At 38.7% G+C, this 27404-nt stretch overlaps 1 protein-coding gene across 1 annotated transcript; it reads right to left on the bottom strand.

Moving 5' to 3' along the window:
• Window positions 1–21346: 21346 nt before the first annotated feature.
• Window positions 21347–25246, bottom strand: LOC122078865 (G patch domain-containing protein 1 homolog). Its single transcript, XM_042645045.1, has 3 exons — window positions 25053–25246; window positions 21975–22242; window positions 21347–21808 (listed from the first exon to the last, which is right to left on the bottom strand). Exons 2-3 carry the CDS (start codon window positions 22223–22225, stop codon window positions 21463–21465), a joined length of 597 nt encoding a protein of 198 aa, XP_042500979.1. The 5' UTR covers window positions 22226–22242; window positions 25053–25246; the 3' UTR covers window positions 21347–21462.
• Window positions 25247–27404: the final 2158 nt, after the last annotated feature.

A 27404-nucleotide genomic window follows, 5' to 3' on the forward strand; every position in this document is an offset into this window, starting at 1 on the left:
CTAACTTTTCTGAGTGAAGTGAGTTCCTAGAACCTTCTGGTTTTTCTTGAAGTTTTTCCTGTTGTTCTTGGTGTTCTTCATTTTGCTCTTGGATTTCTTGAAGATATTCATCTTGTTCTTGAGGAAGGACCTATTTGGAGAATTTGACATTCTCATGGGCTTTCGTGTAAATTGGGAAAATTTCTGGGGCTTTTTGTAATTGTTGAATGTTTTAGGGGCTTTTGTAATTTCTAGAAAGATGGCTGAAAGGAGGAAGAGCAAGACTCCGGGAGAGGTTCAGCTCGAGAGTTGCAGTAATCTTTCCCCCAGGGATGAGGGTTGGGCCAATTGGCATTCCGGGCAAACCCTTCACAACAACCAGAATCACATCTGCAACTCCATATGGAGTTCCTGGGTAAGTCTTTACATTTCATTCCTTATTTTGATCATCTTTTATTCTCGTTTTGTTTTGTTTTTGCTGCATATTTCTTTTATTATTCATTCCATTAGCATGAGGGGCCACCTACCTTGTCCTCCTATAGCCACCCAATCATAGTTCAGTCCTGGCATAGGATGCTCCCTCGCAGGGTGAAAGAGATGGTTGATGATACCTATCTGTGCCGGCTGGCCCTTGTAGAGACCCAGAAGTTTAATCCAGAATCAGTGGGGGCCCTGATGGAGCGATGGTGGCCGAGTACACACACTTTCCACTTCCTGTAGGCGAGATTACTATTATGCCTATGTGCTTCTATGCCTTGACGGGCATTCCATTTGGGGGTAGAACCATAACCCTAACCACAGGATTCCCGACTGCCGAAGAGTTCGTAGATCTGACCAGTATCACCATTAAAGTCGGCCAGACGTGTATCTGCCTAGGGGAGATTAATGCCCGATGGTGGAAAGTTGGCCTGGGGGAGAATCCAGGCAACATGTCTCAGATAACACGTTCCTTCCTTTTGTTTGCCGTGGGCCAGTGCCTCTTTAGTGACCTCCAAGGGGGAGTAGATATCCACCTGGTGTTCTTCCTCAATAATCTGCACACAGTAGATACTTGGGACTGGGGCGGAATCGCCTATATATATCTCTTATGGTCCTTGGACTTGCTGTCCTATGGGGATAGGGGCCTCAAGGGGGCAGGCTACATCATCCAGGTGACTTTCCTTCTCATATCTATTTTCTTTCAGTCATTTGGTCTGCACTTTCTTACTTTGATTTCTTGAAACAACCCTGGTGTTTTGAACATCTAGGAACCATAGCCCCTAAACTGAGGGATCCTGAGTCATTCCTCTTCCCCTTGGCTACAAAATGGGGAGATAACCAGGTGGTTCGGGCCCGACGTCATCCTCTGGGGACCACCGCTCATTCTCTTTTGAACAATCTCACTGAGGTATGCCATGTCTAATATTGAAATTCTATTCGCTTGGCACTGTACTTACTCTTCCTTGTTTTTGCAGGCTACTTGGAGACCATTCCATGACCTGGTGTTTTCGGATTCTAAGGGAGTTGACTGGGTTCTTCAACTGTCTGCGAACCGAGTCCTTTTCTAGGGCCTGTGGGGCCATGCCTGGTTCTTAGGAGAGAGAGTAGTACCCCAGTGGTCAGACATCGATTCACGTCCTTCTCTTAGTCTTCCTCCATCCACTATGTATTGTCCAGAGATTGTCCCTGAAGACGAGATGGAGTACTTGGCCAACGGAGTATGGGAGGACTCCTTTCTTGATCCGGTTAGGGACTACAGAGCCTTCTTGGTGGAGGAGACAGTGTGCACCCCTCTTAGCCCCAATGTTCCAGTGGTATGTTGCCCTTTCTTATGTATTTCCTATAGATTCTTCCTTATTCTGGTCTTGACTAATGTTCTTTCAGGGAGAGTGAGACGTGTATATCCTTCTACTGTTAGGTCGTATGCCAGTGCTACCTATCCTTCACAAGTAGGACACTCTACCAGTGGTGACGGCTCCCTTAGAGTTGCTAACGTCCCTTTTCGTGGCTTCCCTACCTGGACCTATCCCAACGTAGCCAACCCCAGTCTCCCTCATCTTCTGGAGCAGAACACAGATGTAGACGCTTCCCTTGGGCTGCCTATTCCTTATGATCATGTGAGTATCTGATCATTTTCCAATTAACTCTTGACTTCCTTTGGCTAATATGCTCTTTTTCAGGTGTCCCCGGAGATCTATGCTGGGAATAGGAGGATGCACTATGGCCTGTGCGAGGTGATACTTGCCAAGGATCGAGAGAATGCTTAACAAGGTGCACTGATTGAGGACTTGACCCAGAGGGTGGAGTAGGTTGGAGTAGTATCTGTGGACTCCCCAGCGCTTCATGTGGATGGTTTAGAGTACGGTTCAGATGAAGGCTTTTGACCCATAGGGATTTATTCCCGCATTTCCTGCAAACACAAATACATGGATATTTTCTTTTTATCTTTTTCCCTCCCTTGTTTGTTCATTATTTTATTTCAACATCTCTATGAAAACTTACTTTTGGCATAGAAGAAAATCTTTCTTCCTCCTTTTTTTGTTTGCTCGCAATGCTTAGGCACAATCAATTCCATAACTCAAGTCATAATTAGAATAATCGGGATTACACAAGAATCCAAATACTTCCTCATTCTATTACCAAGTGAATTACTTGAAAAGGGGGACCACTTTCCTACCACAGATGGGTTAGGTGAATAACAAGGTGGGGAGACAATTCTTGAGGTGGGTGAAAGTTCACCAACTCTTCTGGGTCTTTCTCCTCGAGCCCGTATTGTCGGCTGATGTACATAGGCAAATAAAAGCACGTGTGTGTCACTCCCATCAGTTTGACATAGTTGTGGCCAAGGGTCTTCATCAGAAAATCTTCTTGTGGCTTCCCTGGGCACCTCCATACGATATCCTGCACAATCCTTTCCTACAAGTACTTCTTCCAATCGGTGATGAGGTCAAATTCCAGAACTTCTCTCTTATCTCGATAACAAAAAACTCCGAGTGGGTTTCCCCTTAATGGTATGGTGAGCTTAGTTTCTCGAGGAGCCAAATTTGAAAAATAGTAGGACTTCCTTGATAATGATTTAGTTTGAATTTATGGCCATAACTCATGTCATCAAATCCCTTGAATGTTTCTAGAAGAACCGTAGGGACGATGTCACCTCCCTTCTTCAACTATTTTACTACCTCAATCAGAACAGATGGTGCACCATTTCTGGGAGTGCAGAGAACATAACGAGCTATCATACAAAGTAAATAAGCATCCAGGGATCGCTGCTGATGGATTCCTCCTATTGGTAGATATTGGATGAAGATCTAAGCCACCTCCAGAATGTCGATCTTCCCATACCTGACAAACTGCTTTACTTCTTCTTCTTTCCATCCGAAGAAATCCTGAATTTTCTCTAGGCAATATTTCTTCATAGAGGGTTGGAACAAATTACCTTTGGGTGGAGATAGCATACAAACCCAAAATTCTTCAATGTTGGGCAAATCTCTGCTAATCCAAACCAAAATATATGCAAGTTGGCATCCCAGTGTTGAGGTACCTGTCAGAGTTATTGGTGATGTAGCTTCACATATCCAACTTGGCCAAGAAATGACACATTCATGGATTCCATCAATCCTGGTGCCCTTATATTTATGTCCAAGGTCCATTTCCTCAACGTCTTATCCAACGAGCCCATGAATTTTCCTGAAACCAATACGAACAGCGAGATATGATGATTTATCAAAGCATTACTCATTGGCTAATGATTCAAGCAAGCCTTTACCACTGTTGCATCAAGCTCTTCTTTTTTTTCTTTTGACTTTGACTGATCAAGGGTGGAGAATAAACTAGCCTTGATAAATTGGTGCCGGGTGGCGATTTTCTTTTAGGGAATAGAATCCTGGATAAGAATGGATGGATTGAATGACAGATACCTAATGGCCTTTCATGCCAAATGACAATTCTTGGGGGATACAATCCTAGGTAAGAAGTGACTGACCAATGGGTGGATGACAGATACCTAATGGCCTTTTATGCTAAATGGCGATTCTTGGGGGACACAAACTATAATGATCTTTTAAGATACTTTGATTATTAATTTAGGAACCAATTTATTGCTTTAGATGGTTGAGACCGCACTTGCACATATCAAAGTTGCCTACGTACCCCTCGAAAGGAATCAGGTTTGACGTAGTTTAGGCTATTCACCCTTTCAGACATAATATTTCTTGAGTTGATCCATATTAACCAGTCCGGGTATTTCTTCGCCGTTGTGGTCTACGAGTTTCATAGCTTTGCTTAGTAGAATTTCTTTAACAGTGAATGGGCCACTCCAGTTGGCTTGAATTTTCCTCTTGGGTCATGAATTGGGGCTCTTTGTTCTCGAAGAACAAGTTCACCCACCTCTATATGGCGAGGCTTCACATCTTTGTTAAAGGCCTTGGCTATTCTTAGTTGATACTTCTTCAAATTATCCATGGCCTTCATGCTCCTTTCATCAAGAAAATTGAGCTTGTCATGTCTGGCCTTCACCCACTCTCCTTCATGTAGCTGACTATCAAGAAGCACCCTTAGGGATGGTACTAGGATTTTCATGAGTAGAACCGCCTTAACTCCATATACCAAAGAGAAAGGGTTTGCCCCTGTCGAGGATCGTACAAAAGTCTGGTATGCCTACAAGGTAAGGGATAACTTATCAGCCCAATCCTTGTGTGTTTTTACCATTTTTTGCAGAATGACCTTGATATTCTTGTTAGCTGCTTCTACTGCCCCATTGGTCTGCGGCCTGTAAGTGGTAGAGTGATGCCTTCTGATACCAAATTTTATACAAATTTTGTCGGTCTTGCCCCAGAAGTGAGATCCTTGATTTGATATCGAGAAATGATGTTTTCCTAGATGAACTTGGCCGCCTTAGCAGATGTGAGGACTGCATAGGACTGAGCTTCTATCCACTTGGTAAAATAATCAATGGCTATCAAGATAAACTCGTGGCCGTTGGATGCTTTAGGGTTGACCTTTCTAATGATATGCCCTAAGTGGAGAATGGCCAAGGAAAACTGAGCGAATGCAACTCTATTGGCAGGATATGTATGATGTTAGTAAATATTTGACACTTGTGGCATTTCTTGAAGAAGTCCATGCAATCTTCTTCCATTGTGTTTCGTCATATGACCGTTTGTATAATAGATCCTCCTGGAGAATAAACTGGGTGAAATATCTTCTCAGAAACTTCTTCTCTCTGTCAGTTGCTTCAACTGGATACTTCCTTTCCTTGATGAAATCCACTATGTGAGTGAACCAAGACTGACCATCTACAGTGAGAGAGTTCACCAAATTCTGATAAATGGGTCTACTTCTTTGTTCTACCAAGAATGGTCGGACTCTAGCCATAGGGTTGCACTCTACCATAGAAGCCAAGGTTGCGAGGGCATCAACAAACCTGTTATTATCCCTCTGGAAGTATTTGAACGAGATCCTCTCAAAGTGTTCAATCACCTCTTCCAGATGCTCTTGATATGGCTTCAGCTTCTCATCTCTAGTTTTCCACTTTCCCTATGTCTGACAGATGACAATGGATGAATCACTATAAACCTTGATCCTTTTCACCCCAATGGTTAAAGTAGTTTCAAGCCCCAAAGCACAAGCTTCATACTCAACAATATTGTTGGTATAGGGGAAGTTGAGGCAGAATGACGAAAGCAAACAAAGACCGTCAGGAGTGACAAGAAATATTCCCGCACCACATCCCTTCTGATTGGCTACTCCATCAAAGAATAACTGTCATTCATTAACTGTATCTTCTTCCTCTACCATTGCGATTCCTTCATTGGGAAAGGCATCATCCAAGGACCTTCCATCTTCTGTGGGGTGGGCAGCCAAATGATCATTTATGGCCTGCCCCTTGATAGATTTTTTAGTAACATAGGTGATGTCAAATTCTGATAGCAAAAGCAACCAACCGGCCATCCTTCTTGTTAGGGCCGGTTTCATGAAGAGATCTTTGAGATCAAATGCACCGGATAGGAAACCATGTACTATTATAATCTTTTAGTTGCCCAAATCAATGCAGCACAGGTTCTTTCCAAAGATGTATACCAGGTCTCATATTCCAGAAACTTTTTGCTGAGGTAATATATGGCATGCTTTGCCCCCCTTTTGGTTTCCTTCTGTGCTAGCAAAGAGCCCATAGAATACTCTCCCATGGACAGGTACAACAGAAGTGGTTCTCCTTCCACTAGCGGTGTCAATACTGGCAGGTTCATAAGGTACTCCTTGATCTTGTCAAAGGCTTGTTGGCATTGGTTAGTCCTTTTCATGGGCTGATCCTTCTTCCGCTACTTGAAAATTGGTTCACAGATTGTATTCAACTGAGCTATGAATCTACTAATATATTGGATGTGACCCAGAAATCCTCGTATTTGCTTCTCAGTCTGAGGTGTGGGCATTTCTTGAACTGCCTTGATCTTGATAGGGTCGACTTCAATGCCTCTTTCACTCACCAAGAAGCCTAACAACTTTCCCGCCATTGCCCTGAATACACACTTCTGAGGGTTCAACTTCAGCTGATACTTCTTGATTCTTTCAAAGAATCACCTTAGTGCAGGAATATGCCCTTTACCGATCTTTAGACTTTACTATCATGTCATCCACATAGACTTCCACATCTTTGTTCATCATGTCATGTAATATGGCCGTAGCTACCCTTTGATAGGTTGCCCCAGCGTTCTTCAGTTCAAATGGCATCACCTTGTAACAATAGGTTCCCCATGGAGTGGTGAAGGCTATTTTCTCACAATCTTTTGGGTGCATGCTCATTTGGTTGTATTCCAAGAATCCATCCATGAATGATAATAAAGCATGCCCTGTTGTATTATCCACCAATAGATTAATATGAGGTAATGAGAAGTCATCTTTAGGGCTTACTTTGTTAAAATCTCGGTAGTCTACACACATTCGTACCTTTCCATCTTTCTTCGGTACTGGTACAATATTGGCCAACCATATGGGGTACTTACCACTTGTTAGATCCCCGCATTCCATTGCCTCATAACTTCTTCTCTGATCTTCTCACTCCATTTTGGCCGCATTCTTCGGAGCTTCTGTTTTATCAGCTTTGCCCCAGGGTAAGTCGACAGTTGATGCTGCACAATGTTGGGTTCAATATCAAGTATGTCCTCGTAAGACCAAGCAAAGACCTCGACGAATCCCTTCGGAAGGTTACTCATCTGTTCTGCTTCTTTGTCATCAAGGGTAGTGCTAATTTTTACCTTTCGAAGGCATTGGTCGGTTCCTAGATTAATAACCCGAGTATCCTCACGGATGGCTTGGGCTTTCTTTGGTTTGTATTGTTTTATTAATTCTTGATATTTATTAAGATCATCATTGGAAAAAGGAGGAAAGTCATACTCGGAATTAGAAATTTCATTTATGAAAGAAGGAGTAACAGACTCGTCATACAAGGACTATAGACTCTTCTCAAAAGGGGAGATTGACACAGAATCCCAAACAGATTTGACTACAGACTCGATAACTGGCTTGATGCTTCACCAGGGGTAATCAGGCTAGTTAACTCAATAGCATGAGCAAACTTGAAGTCTTCTCCAATGCTTGTCCAGTTCAGAAGTGGTTCAGTGGCTTGATGGATGAGGAGATATGGCAAAGGACCTTCTTCGCCTTCTAAGAAAGTTACTGCTATTTCTTTAGTGGCACAATGGTTCCTCTGGACAGGTGCCTGCTCTTCGTGAATTCCAACTGATTAATCTCGTGCTCTCGAAAGCCAAACTTTTTGAGGGTTGAAGATCGATGGAGACTGCTCAATCCTTTTTCTATCAAGTCTATCTTTTCAAGCCTGTTGAGAGATGCCATCCCGGTACCCCAGTCACATCTTTGATCACCTTCACGAGCCTTCCCATTGCAATTGGTTCGGGCACAATACATACAAACCATCATCCTCTGTGCTCTCCTCTGTTTTGCATACACACTTCTTCCTCGGAAAGGATGGGGCTTGAACTCATGCAACTCTCGGGCTCTTGGCTATTGTAGGAGAGAGCAAATGAAACCTTTCAAATCAATGGGAAGCTATAGACTCCAGGTGAGCCTTAACTTCTTCTCCCACTCTCTCTTCTTGAGAACTCGAGGACTAGGTGCCTCCTTTGATTAGATCAATGTTGTAGGATCATCAGAGGAAGACCTAGTCTCAATTAGTGCAATTTCTGCTATCCCAATGATGCAACTGTCTTAGTCACATTCTTTGACTAGAATTTTCTATTGTTCCACTTCATGAGTCACCCAATCGAACTCATCTTGGAAGAAACTTTCAAGTCCTGGTTGCATCTTGGCGGCAGTTTCATCAAACCACGGCTCCACATTTTCACAAAAGGGAAAATGCTCTCCTTCTTTCACAAAGTATCCATTGAGAGTAGGGTAGTAAGTGATGGAGATCTTCCTAGTCATCCTCAGCACTTTCTACCCTTTGACAGTTGGGAGAGTGTACCCGAGGCCATTCTTTCCTTTGTTCACTGCCAAACTAGGCTGCTTTGGAACTCCTTGGTGATATTTTCCTAGTCCCATGCCAGGGAAATACTGCATGTTCTTCATCATCTGATTCACTGGCGGACTCCAGATGGCTTCATAGTTAGCCGGGATTTTCTCCTTTGAAGCTTCTTTAGCAATGGTTGCGCAAGTGGTGTCTATTTCAAAACCACTCAGTTGCACCTCCTGGTCATGTTCTTCCCTATTTAGGCGGTGAATCCTTCCTTAGGCTGCTGTCTCAATGTCTCAAGCTCCCGACGTTTCACATCCACCTCAGTATTGTATGAGTACTGTTTGGTGAAGGCCTTTACTATCGTCGCCCAATTTTGAGTTTGTGATGACTCCAACTGTGTGAGCCACCTCAGTGCTGTTCCCGATAGGGTTCATAAAGGCTTGCCCCATCTGGTTATCTGCAAGTTGCCACGACTTGGCGATGCTAAGGAAGACCTGCCTTGGGGTCTCCTGACCCATCAAATCTATCAATTTGCCACTTAAATTTTTCTGTAATTCTAGCTCCAGAGAAAAAACTCATTTCCTTATAATCCACTGCTTGGCCTTCTGAGCCTTTCTTGGTGGAATCATGTTCTCCAACTTCTCTAATTGTTGTCTGAGCTTCCTTTCTTTCTCCATCTCTGGAGGCTCAAAGTAGACGTGTGCTGTAAATTCCTCTTCTTCATCTTCAATCACTACCTTAGGAGGAGGGACCCTAGAATAGGCCCCTCGTTGACTATTGGGATGGGTAGGTGAAGATTCTCTTTGACTAGTTGGTCAGACATGCTCTGGTTCCCCTGAGAAGTCGGGAAGAATTACCATGATGACCTGTAGCTCCATTCTTTATGACTAGAATGTATCATAGGAAAATTTCTTTTCAAGACCGCAAACAAATTCTATAGATCAGCTTGTAGCATTCTTAACGTTCTCCATCTATTTCCTACATGATGCGAGCATGCAGTGGATGCAATATGACCGATAAATCTTCCTTGACAGGATCTATATGCGCAAGGTACATAATCCTTTTGATATACCCATAGGTTTGAGATCAAGGCGGTGACTTCCTTGCCCATTACTCGTGACTATACATGGGTTAAGCAACTGGCCACAAGGTGGTGGAATCGGAGTGATTGTGTGAAAAAGTGCAATATGAGAATATCATTATTCGATCTCAGAATGTCATAAAGTGCATAAAGCTCCCCGAGGGTGCTGGCACAATTAGAAACATCCTCACTGTTTAACAATACCCTAGACCCTTGTACAGGAAGCCGCTACCATTTTCTCTCAGAGTACTCTCCATGACATGCACTGACCTCCCTGAGGGTACGGACATGACAGGGAGTCCCTCGTCAAATGATTTCACTTTGTGCATGATGCATGATGTGGTTAGTGAATATAATTACAAACATGGGGTCAGCCAAACATGTTTCCAAACAGATGTGGTGGAAAATGTTCTTACATTTAGATGTAGCATCTTATATCGAAAGCTTGACAATTTCCCAGTGGAGTCACCACTATGAGGGTTGCGGCCCTCAAATCGATCATTCTCTCCCTGTCGGGGGAAGGTTTCCGCTCGAGCCCTCTCTCTCTTCATCTTAGAGGATAAGTGTTGGTTGTGTGTGCTTCTACGGGCCCTATACAGCCTTATTGCCTCTCAAAAATATATAGAGGCCTATTTCGCAGGTGTGTCTGGTTCGTCATAAAGATGGGGCTTGATGATGGTCCAATACGGGGGATTGGGATCATACAAAAAAAAAAGGTTAGAGTCGCCACCTAATATTATGAGGCTAGAACCCAGGGGTGGGCCCAATTCTGGAGAAAAGGGCTCGAAAGTTGGTCTAGTCTAGAGATTGTACCTGGATTTGACCCCTATTTCAGGTCAAGAGGGGTGGGCCCCTGGTTGGCTCGGACTTTCTTATAGATTCTCCTAGCTCAGGGAAAGATGGTCTTGACCTCTAACTTCCGATTTTGAGAGATGCTGACTGTGGTAGTGTGCGGACAGAGGTCTAGCTTAGGGTTGGTTACTTTTGGGCTGTTGATTTCGGTAGAGCTTCCACTGAGGATGGGCTACTTTCGAGAAAGGTTGGGTTGGTATTCCGACAGAGCTTCCACTAGGGATAGGCTACTTTCAGGAAAAGTCGGGTTGGAACTTTGGCAAAGGTATGGATGGCATTTTTGAAAAAAATATATTTTTGGAAAATATGATTGAAGTGCTTCAAAGGCCCGAAGAACACTTCAGATCTTGATGAATATCTCTCCAGAGACTAGAAACACCTCAAAGGGGGAGGGGATTTAGGAGAGAGAATGCTCTTTTCACAAAGAGACTAGAAAATGGCAAGTGGGTGTCTTTTTCAAAGGAAAGGGGGGGGGTATTTATAGTGTTTTTGTGGGCCAAAGGGGTGAAGGAAAATTTCTCTTCACCCAAAAAGGTGAAAAGATATTTGGTATACTAGCGAGAGCATATAAAGGGCGTAAGCGGGTAAAGGGGGATCTTTTCCCAAAATCTAGTTTTTAGCAGAAAATTTTGATCACCAGTGTGTTGTTCTGGGCAAATGCGGGAGTGCAGGATAGTTGGCAGGGGCACCAAGCAGTAGACAAAGGTGTCCAACAGTTGTCAGGGGAGCGAAGGGCACAGAACAGGGGGTACGACCCTAGACAGGGTCGTAGGTGGGTGGCTGTCATGGGCACTGTTAGTTAAAACGCGTTTGCGTTTTTTTACCATTTAAAACGTGTTTTCCCGTATGCTATTATACAATACGGAAAAAACAGAAACGGCAAAAGAATCCGTTTTAAACACGTTTTAAACGGCTGTTTTAAATGCGTATCCGTTTTTTAAGGGTAAAATAGAATTTTATAAAAAAAAAAAAAATATTAGTAAAAGCGAAAAGTGAAGACAATATGGTACTTGGTTTTTAACTTCCATACTATTTATAGGGAAAAAATCTCATCTTCTTATAGCCCATTGAGTAAGGAGAAACTAAAGCTAGCAACATCTCATTTTCTTGTAGCCCATTGGGCTATTTTATCTTGGGACTCCTAGAGCTTTTGGAATATTAAATGCATGTATACAAGTAATAATCTCTCAAATTGCATGAGTATACTAACGTTTTTTTGGTTTCTTTTTTTTGAAAACTACACGTTTAATACTCGTACCGTTTGTTTTCGTCCGTTTGTCGTCCCCAGTTTTTTTGACCCTTTTTTTTACCGTACCGTTCATCATTTTTATCTGTTTAAAACCCGTACCGTACGTTTCTGTTTTTTTGCCGTTCCCATTTTAACTAACAATGGTCACGGGTGGATGGTTGCGGGTGGATGGCTGTGTACGCATATGTAGGACAACTTCCGGGAATGATTGCTGGAGATCTACTAGTTCAATTTTGACACACCATAAATAATTGGGATCATAATTATGAGCACTATCCATCCATATGGTCATATTGGACTGGATTCCTCCGTATATACAAAGTCAAAATTTGGACCTTTTCTCTCCCGCACATGGTTTTGGGATTTTGTTTGAGTAAGCAGGGATTGGTTGGGTAAGGGAATCTCAGTCATCTGCATCTCTGTCAACTGGAAATGAGAAGTCACAACCAAGATCCATGTATCGTCATTGCCGGGGAAGGGTGACAAAATTGGGTGTCTACACCATCATATGTTTGGTGGCTACAAAGAAAACCTCAATAAGTCTATTATAATTATTTTTAACTCTACTATTAAAATAAAATAGAACTCGTCTTCTCTTCAGATCCATCTGTGCTCCGCCAACATGTGCTTACTGATCTATAGGGAAAATGGTGGGTGAGCTTTACAAGCTCCATGAGAGAAACCATATTATATTAGAAAACAAAAACATGCATACTAGTGAAAACATAATATTGGCGTAGTCATAAAATACATAAAACATAGATATACTTCTATTCTAAAATATGTAAATATAGATAAAATAAAAAAAATTGGGTTTTTGAATCATTCATATATAATTTCACATGGTCATCACAAATTACGATAAAGTCATTTATACTCGTTAAATCCTAAGGCAAGTCAATTACAATATGAACTACTCAATGCATCATAATAGTGAGGACACGATTGCCTATCCCAACCCTTTGACGAGACCCCCGAGTCTTTTGATAGGGTTGGCCTGTACCTCCTGTCCTGTCCTTTCCAAGTCCTTTGTTGAAAATCCTAAGCCCTTTGATGGGAACCTCGAGCCCTTTGATGGGGTGGACATGCCCTCATTCAGTACCTAAACCCCTAATGAAAAGGGTGGTAAGTCATATGGGGTTGTTTCTGCTGTTCTTTTTTTTTTTCTTTCATTGCTTTCCCTTTCATTCCCTTTTGTCCTTCCCAATCCCTTTGATGGGAATTCCGAGCCCTTTGACAGAGTGGAACATAAATGGACCTTCAATTTCCCTTCATTCTCTATCAATCAATAAGAGTCTTGTTATTCTTTGTCTTGATTGATTTTTTTTTTTTAGTGAATTAGTGGAACATGTGAAACATTCATTTGTTGTTTAATTCATCTTTCAAGATCTTATTATCTTTGTAATAGCATATGTGTTTGCAAACAAAGGGATCATATTATTATTATTTACCATGTTTTATGACTTGTAATTTTGAGAAACTAAGATGGATGATGATCAAATGAGGGATGTTTCTAAGAGTAAAGGAAAGAAACCTACAAGGACAAAAGGTTAGCAGTTACATTGGACAGAGACAATGGATAATGCTCTCATTGATCTCCTTGTTGAAGAGGCAGCAAAAGGGAATAAATGTGACAAGACTTTCACAGGCCCAGCATTCACCTTTGTTTCTCGAGCATTAACTGCACATTTTGGTAAAGATATCACAACAGAAAATATAAGAAACAAGTTAAGGACTATAAAAAAATAGTACATAATTCTCAAAGAGCTAGTAGGACAAAGTGGTTGGGGGTGGAACGACGAAACCCAAATACTTATGGTTGATAACCAAGTTTGGAAGGAATACATTCAGGTATTGATAACTAAATCAATGAAATTGCATAGTTGTATTTTATGGGTTTAGAGTCATTATTGTTCATTGATTAGTAAGGTCATACTCATGCTTCAACTATTCATTGATTATTTTTATATCCTTCTTTATATTTAGAGAGCTAACTTTTCTTTTTTTAATTTTATAGACAATCTCTCTCTCTCTCTCTCTCTCTCTCTCTAAGTTGTGGTTGAAAGAAAGTTTAGTCTTAGACATTCATCTAGCTATGTATATGTGATGCATGCTTAAAATTTTATAGCTTGTATATGTGATGTATGCTTGAATTTTTTTATTGACTTAAAACTTTATAGGCCCATTCAGAAGTAGAGGGATTTAGATCCATGAGCTACCAAAAATATGAGAAAATGGCAGTTATGATTAGAAATGATCAACCTATAGGTAGTTTCAACAAAAATGATTTGGATTAAGAAAGTGATGATGCCAATGATCTTGCAAGTGATAATGTAGGGCCGCATTCTTCCAATGACCATAACTATGATGATGCTATGGAAATGCCAACTTCTATATCCACCCAGCGTAACCGAGGGCATGTGGGACCAAATGATGATTTTTCATCTAGAAAACATGGAAAGAAACCTCGTGTGGATGAGGATCTAGTGGGTGTGTTGGGTATGATGGCCTCAAAGATAGACAAACTAGTTGATGCATTGATTCAATGAGAGGAATTTAATTTTGCACTTTCTGAGAGGCTCTACAAAGAGATGAAGGTAGATGGCTTCAATGCTAAGATTTACATTTTAGATGATGTTTTCGCTGTATTGAACAAAAATGAGAAGTTGGCTACAGGCTTTCTTGCTAGGGATGAATAGGAGGCGTAGGATGATTGAAAAAATGGCAGATGAGAGCTTGAAATAGGGAACTGTTAGACAATTTAGTTGGGTTCAAAGTAGTTATATCTTATTGAGTTAACTCTTTATTTTTTAACAGCAGGAAGCTTTTTTCTTTTTCTTATTCAGAATACATAGGAAAATGTTTAAGACTTGTATTTTTATTATAAGATTTTTTATTCAGTGATGGCCAAACCAAAAGCAATAGGATTCTGGTTAATGGACAAATACTAATGAATTTATTTGGGGTAATGAAAATCCTATTCTCTGTATAACCATTTGTTAAATCAAACAATCAATCATGATAAAAAGGATTATATTGTTTGATTTCCTTGAAAGACATGTTCATGAGTGATTAATAAAAATCATGACCATTTTTTATATTTTCAATATCTTATTTTGTCATTTGACAAATTTAGTATAGGTTGATACTTGTTAATTGGGAAGGCAAATGTTTTGGGTTAAGTGTGAGTGTAAATATATTTACATAATTATTAGCATATAATTTGGGTTGCATAATTCAAATTGGTTGTAATGACATCTTGGTAATTACTCTAAATGATTTTCCTATGAAAAATAAATGTCAAACAAACATTGAAAATTTTTACGGGAAAATTTTACAACATATGTTACCTCCTTGAAACAAACATTGAAAAATTTATCAACATGTAAAATTTTATGCCGAAATAAATAGAGTGGTAGGAACTTTTTTAAAGTGTATTTATTCTATGAGTTTCAATCACTATCATACATTATTTTGTAGGAATATTATGAAATTGATGATAATGCCAAACCTTGTTTTAAAAAATGGGTATTCAATGGAAGGACTTCAAGTTAGAATTTAAGGAAATATATGATAAATGTGATACGTTTGAAGAGTGAATTGAGAAACGTAATGTCCGTGTTCTACTAGATCAATATAAACTCTTTATAGATATGTGAAGTGAAATAGAAAATATAAGGTACCTTTACAGAAGAAAATATATTTTGTGTTCTTTTGTAACTCCTTATACATATGTGGAGTGATGCATGACATATATAAGATATTTTTTACCTATGCAAACCTGTTTTGTGATGTTGGTACTTGTTTACTGTTGTTTTTACTCCTTATATGATTTGTGTTTTCACTATGATAGGCATTTTGTGCATGGAATAAAAGAAATAGAGACCATTAGAAAATGAGTCACATCACGGGGCAATAGAGTTTTGCCCAAATTTTTGATAAAATGTTAGTTTGTTATTAAGTGAATTGTGCACTCGATTAATGAATCCATAATGGTTATCATAATCTATCTTTTTTGTTTTATTTGTTTAGCTTCAAGAGACTGGTGTGGAACCTTTAAAGGTGGATTTTTTCAAGTTAACACATTTGAAAAATAAAACAAAGAACTAGTTGATTATGATTCAGGCCTGAAGATGATATATTTTGTGTTTGTTTGCCAAGTCATTGTTTCTTAATGAATACTAGTAATTTGCTTTGCTATAATTTGTAAAAAGAGATGAAAGATAAGTTGAAGGAGAAGCCAGAAGAATCACAAAACGACAAAGAGACCCATGAAACCGTCTATATCGAAGTCTTTGGTAAAGAAATCCCTGGCTGTGTGTGCCTCCATGGAGTTGGGGTAAGACCAAATGACATTGAATAAAAAAAATAAAAAAAAAACTAATGTTGCACTTAACTAGAAGAACAATGAGTTGCAATCCAAAGTGGAAATATTAGAGGAGAGGATTGAATAAGAGAAGAAGAAGAATGTAGATATGATGTCTAGTATGCAAGCACAAATTGAAAAACTTACCCAACTTTTCATGAATAGAAGTTCAGGGGATTCAATTAATCTAAATATATTTTCAATGCTGATGGTAAGCACAATTGTTTTTTTCAATGATGATATTCATAAAATTTTGATCAATTTCGGTAGTAACTAAGGGAGAATTCAGTTCCACTATGGAACTTAGACATTACATTATTAGTTAAGCTAGTTCTTTCCACTTGATCTAATTTCTACTTTTGTTATTAGATGCTAAGATATTATTTGAGTCATGTCTTCGGTGCTACTATTCTATGCTTTGAGGCGTTCTAGCTCCCTAATCTTTCCATAATTTTTTTTATTCGGTATTGATTAGTAGTTAAGCTTATAAATTAGTTTCTGATTAAAGCAATTAATTCTCTATCTCAATACAAATCAAACTCAACTACTTGTGGAGACATTATTTGTGTTTTTTTTTTTTTACCTTTGTTGTAGTTTTTTCTTCACAATTGTTTTCTTTACTTAAAAGTCTTTTGATTTGATTTAATAAGAGGTAATCAAAAGCTTATTGTTATGAGTCTTGTGACTATTGATATGACATCCATCCACCGCAGAGGAAATTGGACTTCAACTGCTGATTTGTTAGAATAGACTGATAATAACGAATTTCAACTCTGCCATTTCAACTGTTTGACTTGTTAGATTAGACTATTGGAACCAATTATCAATTCAAACAGTGGGGGAACCCTTGTGGAGGAGTGTTGTCACTTCTTTGATCTAATGAGGTTTTTGGTTAGTGCAAACCCAGTTAGGGTGATTTCTGGAGCCATAGATGTTAATCTTAATCATGAAATATATGATGAAAAAGTAATTGTTTAAGAAAAATGAATACCATATTATAAGAAATTCTATAGCAGCCACAAATAATTGAACTTTCTTGCAAATATTAATAGCTAGTGACAGTAAAAAATTATACGAGAAGGATGAGATGTATTTTGAAAAATTAATTGGTTTCACCAAATGAAAATGTAATAGCAAAAACTTTCATTGTATTGTGAATGTTGTCATTTTTTTATTGTTTGCAATCAATCATAGATACAGAACCATGGATATAGAATTGGATAAGAACACTATAACAGAAATTTCTGTTTAATTTTAGATTGAGAGTACCCACTTAGATTTTCATTTGTATTTTTTTTTTCTTTTTAATTATGTGAATGAATTGATATTACATACTTCATATTATAGATATTGAATCTTGTTTTCAGTGAGAAACTTGCCCAAAACTAGAACTAATGCAGGTTTAAAAAGGTATAGTAGTTCTCAAGTAGTATGGCTTGTTGACTATAAATTTGCTTTACTTGTTCAGACTGATATTGGGGTGAATTACTACTCTTCTAAGGATTTGACATGAAAAAGGCAGACATTGTGCTAGTAGGAAAAGAGAATGTCCAAGGCCTTTGTTTTGCATTTGATATGACAGGAAAAATGCATCTTGAATTTCTTGTTTATTCATATCTCTCTTTCTTTTTTAGGTGAGAATATATGGGGGGTTTATAATGGACTGCATTGTCTAAATCTATACAAAGGGCAATAACTTAGAAGATTCATATGATGTTATCTATTGGTGTATGTTGAACCATCTGGTAACGGTATTATTTTGAGTGTCAACTAGGTAGCCCTTAAAAATTGTTCTCTCTATTGTCTCATTAATCTTTGTTGTATTGAAGTCAGTAGACATTTTATATTCTAGGAGATGTTGTTTTTCATTTTAGCTTTTTTGTTTAGTGCTCTTTTATTATACAAGTACCCAAATCTTTGTAGACAAAATGTTTTTAAATAAAATAGTAAATAAAAAAAGGCGGTTTTTAAAACCCTGCTATTAAACCTATTGTAAACAGGTAAAAGGATTTTTTAGTGGCGATTTTATAATCACTCCAAATAAAATAATACTTTTTAGTACTGGTGTGTATATATATATATATATATATATATATGCCCCAATTAGATTTCTTTAGGGATAGTTTTATGAGAGCCACAGAAGAATTATAATTTTTAGTGGTGGGATGTTATACGCCCCTATTGCCATCTCTAGGGGCAGTTAAAAAACGTCCCTAAAAATATATTACACTTTCTGAAACACAATAACCCACATTAGGGCTTATGTTTTTCTGTCCCTAAATGGTATTATTAGGGCAGGTTTCTAAAGTGCCCCTAAAATCATTTTACGAGCGAAGATAAAAAACCGACCCAAAGCAATAGTGGAGGCACATTTAGTAACAGTTGTACGGCGGTTTAAAAAACGCCCCTAAAGGTATTAGGGGTGGTTAAATTGGTTTTAGTTGCATTAAAAAACTACACCTAAAGAACATTTTTTTTGTAGCGCTTCTTTGTGAGTGAGTGTGTGTGAAGGTTAAAACTAGGGTTTATAAAACCCTAGACTGTAATGGTGAATTACTCTTCTCTAATTGAACATGAATCATAGTCTCAAAAGTGTTGAGATCGATCCCTATGGTCACTTAAGTGTGGAAAAACTATTATATGGAAGAGAAACTTCAATTATGATTCTAAGGTAAATCATTTTGTTCTTATACAGTGAATTTTTTTTTACAATGATTTCGAATGCAAGAGATGATATGTGCTTCTTTAATATCTTTGATCGTAGTTCTTTGAATAGGCAGAGACGAACACACAATTGCAATGGCATCAGAAGCAGAAGGTAATGAAATTCAAACTTGACACATCTTGCGCTGACGAAAAGGGACTACTTCTAATTCAGCTCACCAAAGGAGCAAAGCTCATTTTCCTTCCAGGGTAAAGAGATGCATAATAAACGGCCGGCCTGTCAACGGAAAAATGGATTCCATTCCCAACCCAATCCCTTCCACCACGCGATTGGGTTCCCACCAACAGTTCTATATCGTGTGAGTGATTTTAGTAGCTCATCCCGTTGTGGAATTTTTTTTTTCCCAAGTCTCTGCTCTAGAATGGTGGAGGGTTTGCTAGTTGATGCATGGAGCAAAATAGATGAATTTTTTCAGATGTTGGTTTATAAAGTAATGTATGTAAGGGAGTTGCAAATGGGATTAAGTACATCAGGCATCAGGGTTTGGGTATATCAGGCACTCTGTAATAGTTATTTTTGTATACAAATGTGAATGTGAAAAGTTTAAGCCCATTGCTGTATATCTTTTTTGGAATAAATCATATTTCTAGATCATATGATCTTCTCGGTTAGGGTTGCACCATTCCCTTATCTCGAGACGCATGGTGTTTCGTCCTACGTACTGGATTTCATGATTTTTAATTTCTAATAAAGCGTGTTCTTAATGGAATTTTGTTAATTTAAATTTTCTAGAAAGGGATTGAGTTAGGTTAATGGAAATAAAACCCTATTGCGTGGTACATATTGTGTTGGCCAAAATATTTAAGGGTATTCGGGTTTTGATTGCTTTTATTGTGGATTTATCTTTTTAGAGCCTTCGCTACAAGAAGGTGGGGAGTTCGTAGACTGCAGAGCCGGCAGGATGAAGATTTATTTTTTTGTTAATTTTTGTCTTCGTGTAGACCACAACCTAATGTACACAATGAAAATGGTAAAGGGAAATATGTATATAACAATGTAAGCCAGCTGTGGTTGAGGAAGGTTGAGGTTAAAAATAAAATCCCCTTAGATTGGCTTGGAGAGTACTAACTGGATGAGTGTGTACCCACACAAAAATAGTCTCTTTTTACCTTTCATTGAACAAGGGTACAACCGGGATCTGGATTAGTCCTAGCTGATTTTGATCTAGATTCGGGATCAATGAGAAATTGACCAGAATTGGCCAAAGCACAAGCTCTAGTTTTTGTACAAATATTGAACAAGCCGGATCGGTTGAAATCAATATTGGCTGATCCGATCTCAATTCGTACAACCCTAGGTACAATACTATCATTTCACGTGTCTATTAAAAAATTTGCAAGACAAAAGGCAAATAAAAAAACGACACAAATTTCAATTTTTCATTATGGTTACTTCAAGATGTAGGATCAGGAAAGATAGAGTAAGAAATGATTGTATTAGAACAAAATGAGAGTCACACCGATTCAGGATAAGATCTGCGAGGGCCAGTTAAGGGTGGTATGATCATGTTCAATGGAGACCTTTGGATGCCTCAGTTAAGAAGAGTAACCAGATTCATATAAATGGTTACAGAAAGAGAGAGTGACAAACCTAAAATGACTATTGAAGAAGGGGTAAGGAAAGATATGCAAATGGTATGGTTGGATTCTAGTACAACCACAGATAGACTTTTCTAGATGACAAAGACCCGCGTGGCCCACCAATTGTAGGGGATATTCTGATGATGCTGTTCTATCTCCTGCATTGACCTATTCTTTTACCGTCTTTAGTTTCTTTTTTGTATTTCTCTTACTTTGTTGAACATATTTGATAGTCAACCCCACTTAGTTGGAATAAGGTTGTGATTGTTATTAAATATGATGCTATTCCAAAAGCTTGATATCCACTCTCAGCGACATTTTTCACTCTAGATGCCCCAGGAGAGCTACTTGGCTTGTTACTCTATCTACAATGTCATTTTTTAATACTTGGTAGGGTGTGTGCATTGAAATTAGGGGGTTAATAATGTTCACAAAGGTTAGTCCATCTCATAAAGTATTTCTCACCCATCTCACTGGTCAAATTCTAACAGAAAATTAGGATGCTTTATGAGTTACAAGTGTATCAGGATTTCCAATAATCTACAAACATGCCAGTAATCTTTGTATCTACCTATTAGAGGCTTATGAATCTTATGGCATTCTTATATTTTGGATAACTTTGAACCATGATTTGACATTTAGACTTGCCCTATATTACCTGTTCACAAATTTGGGACCATCTGAATTGCTACATGGCAGAAATTTGAACAGTACTCCAGGTCATAGTTAGCAAATTCGGATTCGGGAATTATTCGGATGGAGAATTATTCGGAATAATTCGGACGATTAATTTAAGGATTCGGTCAAAAAAGCGGTCAAAAAATCTTATTGGGGGTTTTTTTTTTTTTTTTTTTTTTTCTTAAAATAATGTTTAAATGGACCGAATAATTCGGTTTAATTCGGATTCGGTCCGAATTATTCGCGATTTATATTCATTTTGGAAAAAGTCGCGAATTTTAAAGAATTTTATTTTTAATTCGGATTCGGTCCGGATTTTTGATAAAATTCGGAAAAATTCGGTTCGGCCGAATAATTCGCCGAATTGATAACTATGCTCCAGGCCCTTCATTGGTTGCCTATAGAATATCACAACTCTTCCTTCGATAGTTCAATGTCATGAATAACGATTGAAAGATAATTACATAGGCCAGTAGTGTCAAGGACCTGAAATATTCCTGCCTTGTTCAACTCCTGTGGTGGCGTCTAGATTTCTTCTCTTTCTTATTCTTTTTCCTTTTCCTTCTCAACTCAGTCTCCTCTTCTCTGTGCTTGGAACGCCGCCTTTTTGAACTGCTCACCATATCGACCTTCTTCATCTTTGAGCTGTCCCTATCAATCTCATCCTCCGAGGAGTTGCAAGACTTCAGTGAAGGAGGCTTCTCTGGTCCAAGAACACGTTGTTCCCATTCTTCCTTCACCTTGACATCATGTCTCACCAAAACCTTGTCCTTTGAATCTAGAGATGAAGATGGAGGACACGGGCCCATTTCGTCCATCCTTGACCCTACAGCACCTTTGCCGCGCTTCACCCTGCCATCAGTGAAAGATTTCAGGCAACTTTCAAATCAGATATAGTATCCCCCCACAACCCCCACCACCCACCAACCCCCCCCCCCAAAAAAAAAAAATAAAAAAATAAAAAAAAAAAAACCACAAGAAAGACAACTGTACATGACTACAAGAGCTTGCCGATTACCTTGAGTGTAGAAATTCTTCAACCTCTTCATCCCACAGACCACCTTCTTCAGTTGAGTAGCAATCTCCAAAACCTCTATTGCTAGATGCAGATACATCAGCAGCACCTCTTTCAGTTTCCCTGCATGTCCTAATTCCACTGGTGTTGTTGTGGTCCTGATATCTCCTACTTGTGCCCTTATCTCTTGATCTTTCTTTCAGCCTATCATCCAGTTGCAGTTCTTTCCGCCGGACTCGCCACATTTCATTCATTTCTACAGCTCGATTTGCTGAAGAAATCCACAGTACAAAATAAGCATCCAAAAAAGTAGCACTACAAGAGGGGGAAAGGAAAAAGTGCATTGACAAACATATTATAGCTACCAACCACATCATGGACAGTGGGTCCTCACTCCACCAATCAGTGAAATGGGCGCATTAGTCCATTCTTAGATGAACAAAAGCAAAGAGAGTTCAGGGACTAGAAATTGATGGCCATCCATCTTATGAACCTCAATTGCCAGTTACTTCTGTTAACATCCTAAAAGCACTTTATGGAACGGTAAACAGAATAGTTCACTAACTAATATTTCATATTAACTGCAGTCATACTTGTAATGGGCCCAAGGCAAGCCCAGGCAGTGGCAAGGCACCTTGATGCCTAGGAGAATGAAGCATGCAGATACGAAAGGGCGATTAGAAGTAAAATATAAGACATTGACCATTTATAAGTAATTTTAAGGGGGTTTCTACGTAAAATTAAAATCTTACGTCTTTGGCGGTTGCAGTGGGACAGGTAGTTACGTCTTCTTTTTCTGCCAATTGCAGCAGTGACTGCCGCTGCAACTCTGGCAGCAGTGCCAGCTTCTGCAGCTCCTTTTTCTCTTCCACCCCCCCCCCTCCCTCCCCTTTTCTCTCTTTTTCTGATGCATTTTGGGACATAGGCATCTAGGCAATTTGGCAGCAGGTTGCATAGGTCTTGGAGAACTGCTTTGGCACCTTGGTGTTGCCTATGTTATCCCTGGTTAGTGTTAAGCAGTCCTTTTATGTGTTGGAATTGTAAACACGAGTGTCATTTTCGGTTCAGCCTAGTTGAGTCACTCACTAATTGTTCATGTTCATAAAATTGGTTTCGTGCAGCGTATTGGTTCTTGGTTCTTGGTTCTTGGTTCTTGGTTCTTGGTTCAGCTTGATGGTTTGGTGGTTCCATAGGTGGGCCAGCCTTAGTAAAAAATGGAGTCCAGCTCACTTCAACACCAAGTTCAGCAGTTGGAGTTGGACTCAGTTGATACAAGGTCAGCAAGTTAAATATTGAGTTGGGTCAATGATGTCAAGCTGTCAGCTTAGTGTACAATGAAGTCAGCTTGGGCTGCAATTAAAATTTTGAGCTGTAATGGGGCTCCTACAAAGTATGCAGCTAATATGGTTCAGCTCACAGGAGATATTATTTTTGTACAACTAAGATCCCTTATAGCTCAATGCAGCCTCAGAAAATAGAAGTCAGGGAAATTGTTTCAACAAGATACCCAGACTAAAGAGGAAATTTTCAGGTCATCTTTAGTGCGTGGGGTATCATGTGAGAGTCCAGTTTGAAGAAGCAACATGGTGTCCTTATAAAGTCCAGCCCAAGATTACATCCTACAGTCAAGCTATTGCTATTACAGGTAAGAAGAGGAGTTGCATTTTCTTTTTAAAGCTTAAATCCAGAAGACTACTGATCATGCGATATTAAAGTCCAGATCTTTCTGGGATTCTTTTCTCCAAACCCTCTTGAAGCTAGGTAGTCATGTACTAATACGATTACAGAGAGCCAAGGTTGAGGATTCCAAAATCAAAGTTCCCTTGCTTGGTGTCCCGAAGTGTTTTTAGAAAGTGAATCTCAGTCGGCTACACACGATTGAAAATTGGAAAGTTTGAAGGTTAAGAAATTGATTTCAGTAGGGATTCTTGGTGTTGTGTGAATTGAAGAATACCTTATTGCCAACATTCTTTTTCTATATAAGAGGGCTTCTAGGGGGAGAATTAAAACTCTTGGAAATTTGCAGAATAAAAGAGAGAAGCATTGAGAGAGTGAGAGGCAGCCGATTAAAAAAAAAAAAAAAACAGAGGAAAGCTGCACCTGAAAAAAAAAAATTTGCAGAGAATGAGAGGGAGTTTTTGAGCGAGAGATTCATGGCAGAGGTTTGATTATATTGTGTTGAAAGTGCTGTGCTACTGTTAACAAAGACTGCCACAAGAGTTTTCAAATCTGAAGAAGCAGCAGCATTAGCAAATCGTGAACAGATGCTGATACTTTGATCTGAGATTCGGAAATCGGAAAGGTGAAAGATGGTTGTTGCTATGGCTTAACGAAGATTTCTTTTGTGATGAAGAAGGTGCTGTAGTGCAACATAGTTGTCAAGGCGTCGACTAGGCGAGACGCCTATGCGTCCAGGCAGCCTAGTTTGGGGTCTGGGCGATTGTTGCCTTACTGCAAGGCGCAACACTTATTTATGTCAAATATCATTTAACTTAAGATATTATTCATAAATAAACAACTACTCCCCCTGTTTGAATCCAGTAAAAATATTTTAAAAAATAAAATGATAAAATGATAAAAAGTCAACTCCAGTCCAAGAACAAAAACTAGATTTTTTGTTATCGGGGCGATTTTCAACTTTTAAATGCTTGGGTTTTTCTCAATTCTAAAAATTTCATAAATTTTATCATGGTAAAACATGGTTAAAAATCAGAAGTATGGTGAAATAATCTTTTGTTTTGATGTCTATAAATTTTCATTCAGGCAATTTTAACAGGATTTATACACTTTAAAATAAGTTTGAACAAAACATAATTTGTCATTACAATTTAGATTTAAATAATCTTAGACTTGTTGGAAAGCTGATTTTGTGCTCTACCAAATACAAAAGGTCTCATTTAAAATAAATTCATTTGACTAGTCAAACTTATTAGAGAACATGACTAGTCAAACTTATTAGAGAACAAGAATATTTTTTCTATATATTGATTTTGATGATATAAGGCATATGTCACATACTAAATAATGTTAAAAAAGAGGGAGAAATAAATAACACTTGGACGACTAGGCAGGCAACTATACCTTTCAACACCTCTCCACCACCTTGGGTCGCCTTGACAACTATGTTGTGCACATTACATCAGATTGAAAGAAGTTGCTATCCATATCTCATAGAGAGAAGTTGACAACCTGAGATCTAAAAGAACCATGGTTGCAGCTATACCTTTCAATCAAGAACAAAGAAAGGAGGTGCTGCCGATTATTGCTGCGGTTATGCAAATCCAAGCAGATTATTAGAAGGATATAAATGTTTTTTAATTTGAGTCTCAGGATACATATATTGCTGCAATCAAGAATATATACATACTGTTGCTGCTGTTAATCTAAAGAGAGGGAACGGTGTATATGTTGCCGCTACAGTTCTACACTGTTCTTAGAGAGGTACTACTACTGATCTGAAATTGAAGGTGCCGCCATAAATATGATACTATGCTGATATCAGTTTGAGAAACTGATTGGGGTGTTGATTGTGATTATATACCTTGTCTGAGAAGGTGGTTGTTGTGTGAAGAAGAAATCAGATTGTATACAATGTTTATTTAACTCTGATTTTTATTTCTCATTGAATGTAAGTCTATTCTGGGGCTGTGGGTAAGACTTGATGTTCTAAGTTTTTATTGTAAACCTACTATTCATTGTTGATTGTAAACATTGTTGTGTGGGTTTGTGATAAGAAAAGTTGGGTTGTAACCCCAAACACAGTGGGTTATCTGTTGAATCTTGTAAGGGTGTTGGTGCTCTTGATTGTGGGTGCAGTAGAATAACTGTATAGTGTATTATATTGAGGATGGATTTGTATTGTAGCTCGAATGGTCATTTGCACCGTGGATGTAGGCACACCGCCGAACAACCTATCCCTTTGTGTCGTCACTGATTCAACCCATCCTCTTAGTGACACATTGGGTATAACAGCCAAAGCATAGCTTAAGAAGTGCCTTGACAACTATAAGTCTATAACTAAAGTGGTTCAAAATAAAACATGCATAGGACATAACGATTGCATCAATACATGGCAATGATACCTTTTTTTAGGTTACCTCCTCCTATTCTTTGTTGTTTAATTTAATTTTCCATCTGGATCTCATTTGCTTCCACATAAAACGGTCATACATAAATAATGTGAATGTGCTTTTACACTTTTGTTTCCCCAGACATCCAACAAAAATTTTAAAAAAGCAAAGTAAATAATTCAGTGGAAAATGGCATTTCTATCTCCGGAAGGCAAAGTGTATAATGTCCAAACCAGCCATAAAACAATTATGCCCTCTTAGTGCATGTATCATGCAGTGGAGCCTACACTGTACCTTCCCTTTTATGCCTTACAAACCAATGCATGTGAAATTATCAGCATCAAATTTTCTGTTGCAAAATTATACATTCTTACCCTACCCATCTGGCCATGCCCCCTAAGACCAAGAAATAGGAGGACAAATTCTTACCCCATGAAAAATGACACTACCTTTCTTTTCTTTTCTTTTTTTTTTAGGCAAAAATTTTTCTGGTCGGCAGAGCAGATAAGGAAGTCCATGGTCGGGAGTAATCCTATCATTTCAAATGGAATATTTAATTCTGAATCGTTGGATTAAGTATTTTAGTTTCAACTTTCGATACCATACCCAATTCCAATAACCTAAACCGTATTTTGTTTTCTACGCTTTCATCCCCGACCTCCTGATTGCGGAACCCACTTTCCCTCCCTGCAACAATCATGTTTTTTTTTTTTTTTTCTTTGATAACCTCTTTCTCTCTCAGAGATCTTCTACTCTTCCTTTTTAATTGGTATGTACATAGTCGGCCGTAACTGCGCCATCGATTATTTCCGGCGTCGGTTGTTTCCTTACATAATAGCCGCCATAGTTATCTCTAGTCTCACTGAATCCTCCCAAAACCCAAAACTCAAAACTGAAAAACAAAAGAAGAAGAAAGAATCCGTCGACGAGTCAGTTTTCCAACGATCGAAGACGCGTCACTCGTGGTGTGCTCGACTATGAACATGCACATAATCCTTCGATTGTTTTTCATCTAGTTAGTGTGTCTCTATAAGGTAAGTCTATCTGATGCTTCATTGGATGCTCTATTTCTGCTTATTTACCATTTCAATTTAATCTCTTAGCTATTTGAAGTTTTTGGTTATCAAATTAGGGTTTCTTCATGCTTTGAGGTTTGTTAATGGAAGTTTGGTAGGGCTTTAGCTGTCATTTTTTATTGTTTCAATTTTCTTGATGGGCGATCTGTAGTTCATACGATTGGATTATTTTGTTCTGGTTATTAAACAATATTGGGTGGCTATCTAATAAGGATCAGATTTGCTTTGATTTGGAACTACTTCATTTTTGAATTGGATTAACGGTTGGTCATTTTATTTTTGAATTA

The sequence above is a fragment of the Macadamia integrifolia genome, chromosome 5 (assembly GCF_013358625.1).
Source record: "Macadamia integrifolia cultivar HAES 741 chromosome 5, SCU_Mint_v3, whole genome shotgun sequence".
Classification (NCBI taxonomy): Eukaryota; Viridiplantae; Streptophyta; class Magnoliopsida; order Proteales; family Proteaceae; genus Macadamia; species Macadamia integrifolia.

Excerpts from the sequence above, each read along its gene's own strand:
- LOC122078865 (XM_042645045.1), bottom strand. The coding sequence starts at position 22,225 with ATGAATGAAATGTGGCGAGTCCGGCGGAAAGAACTGCAACTGGATGAT. Across the intron at positions 21,809-21,974 it reads GAAGAATTTCTACACTCAAG|GGTGAAGCGCGGCAAAGGTG; the intron begins GTAATCGGCAAG and ends CACTGATGGCAG.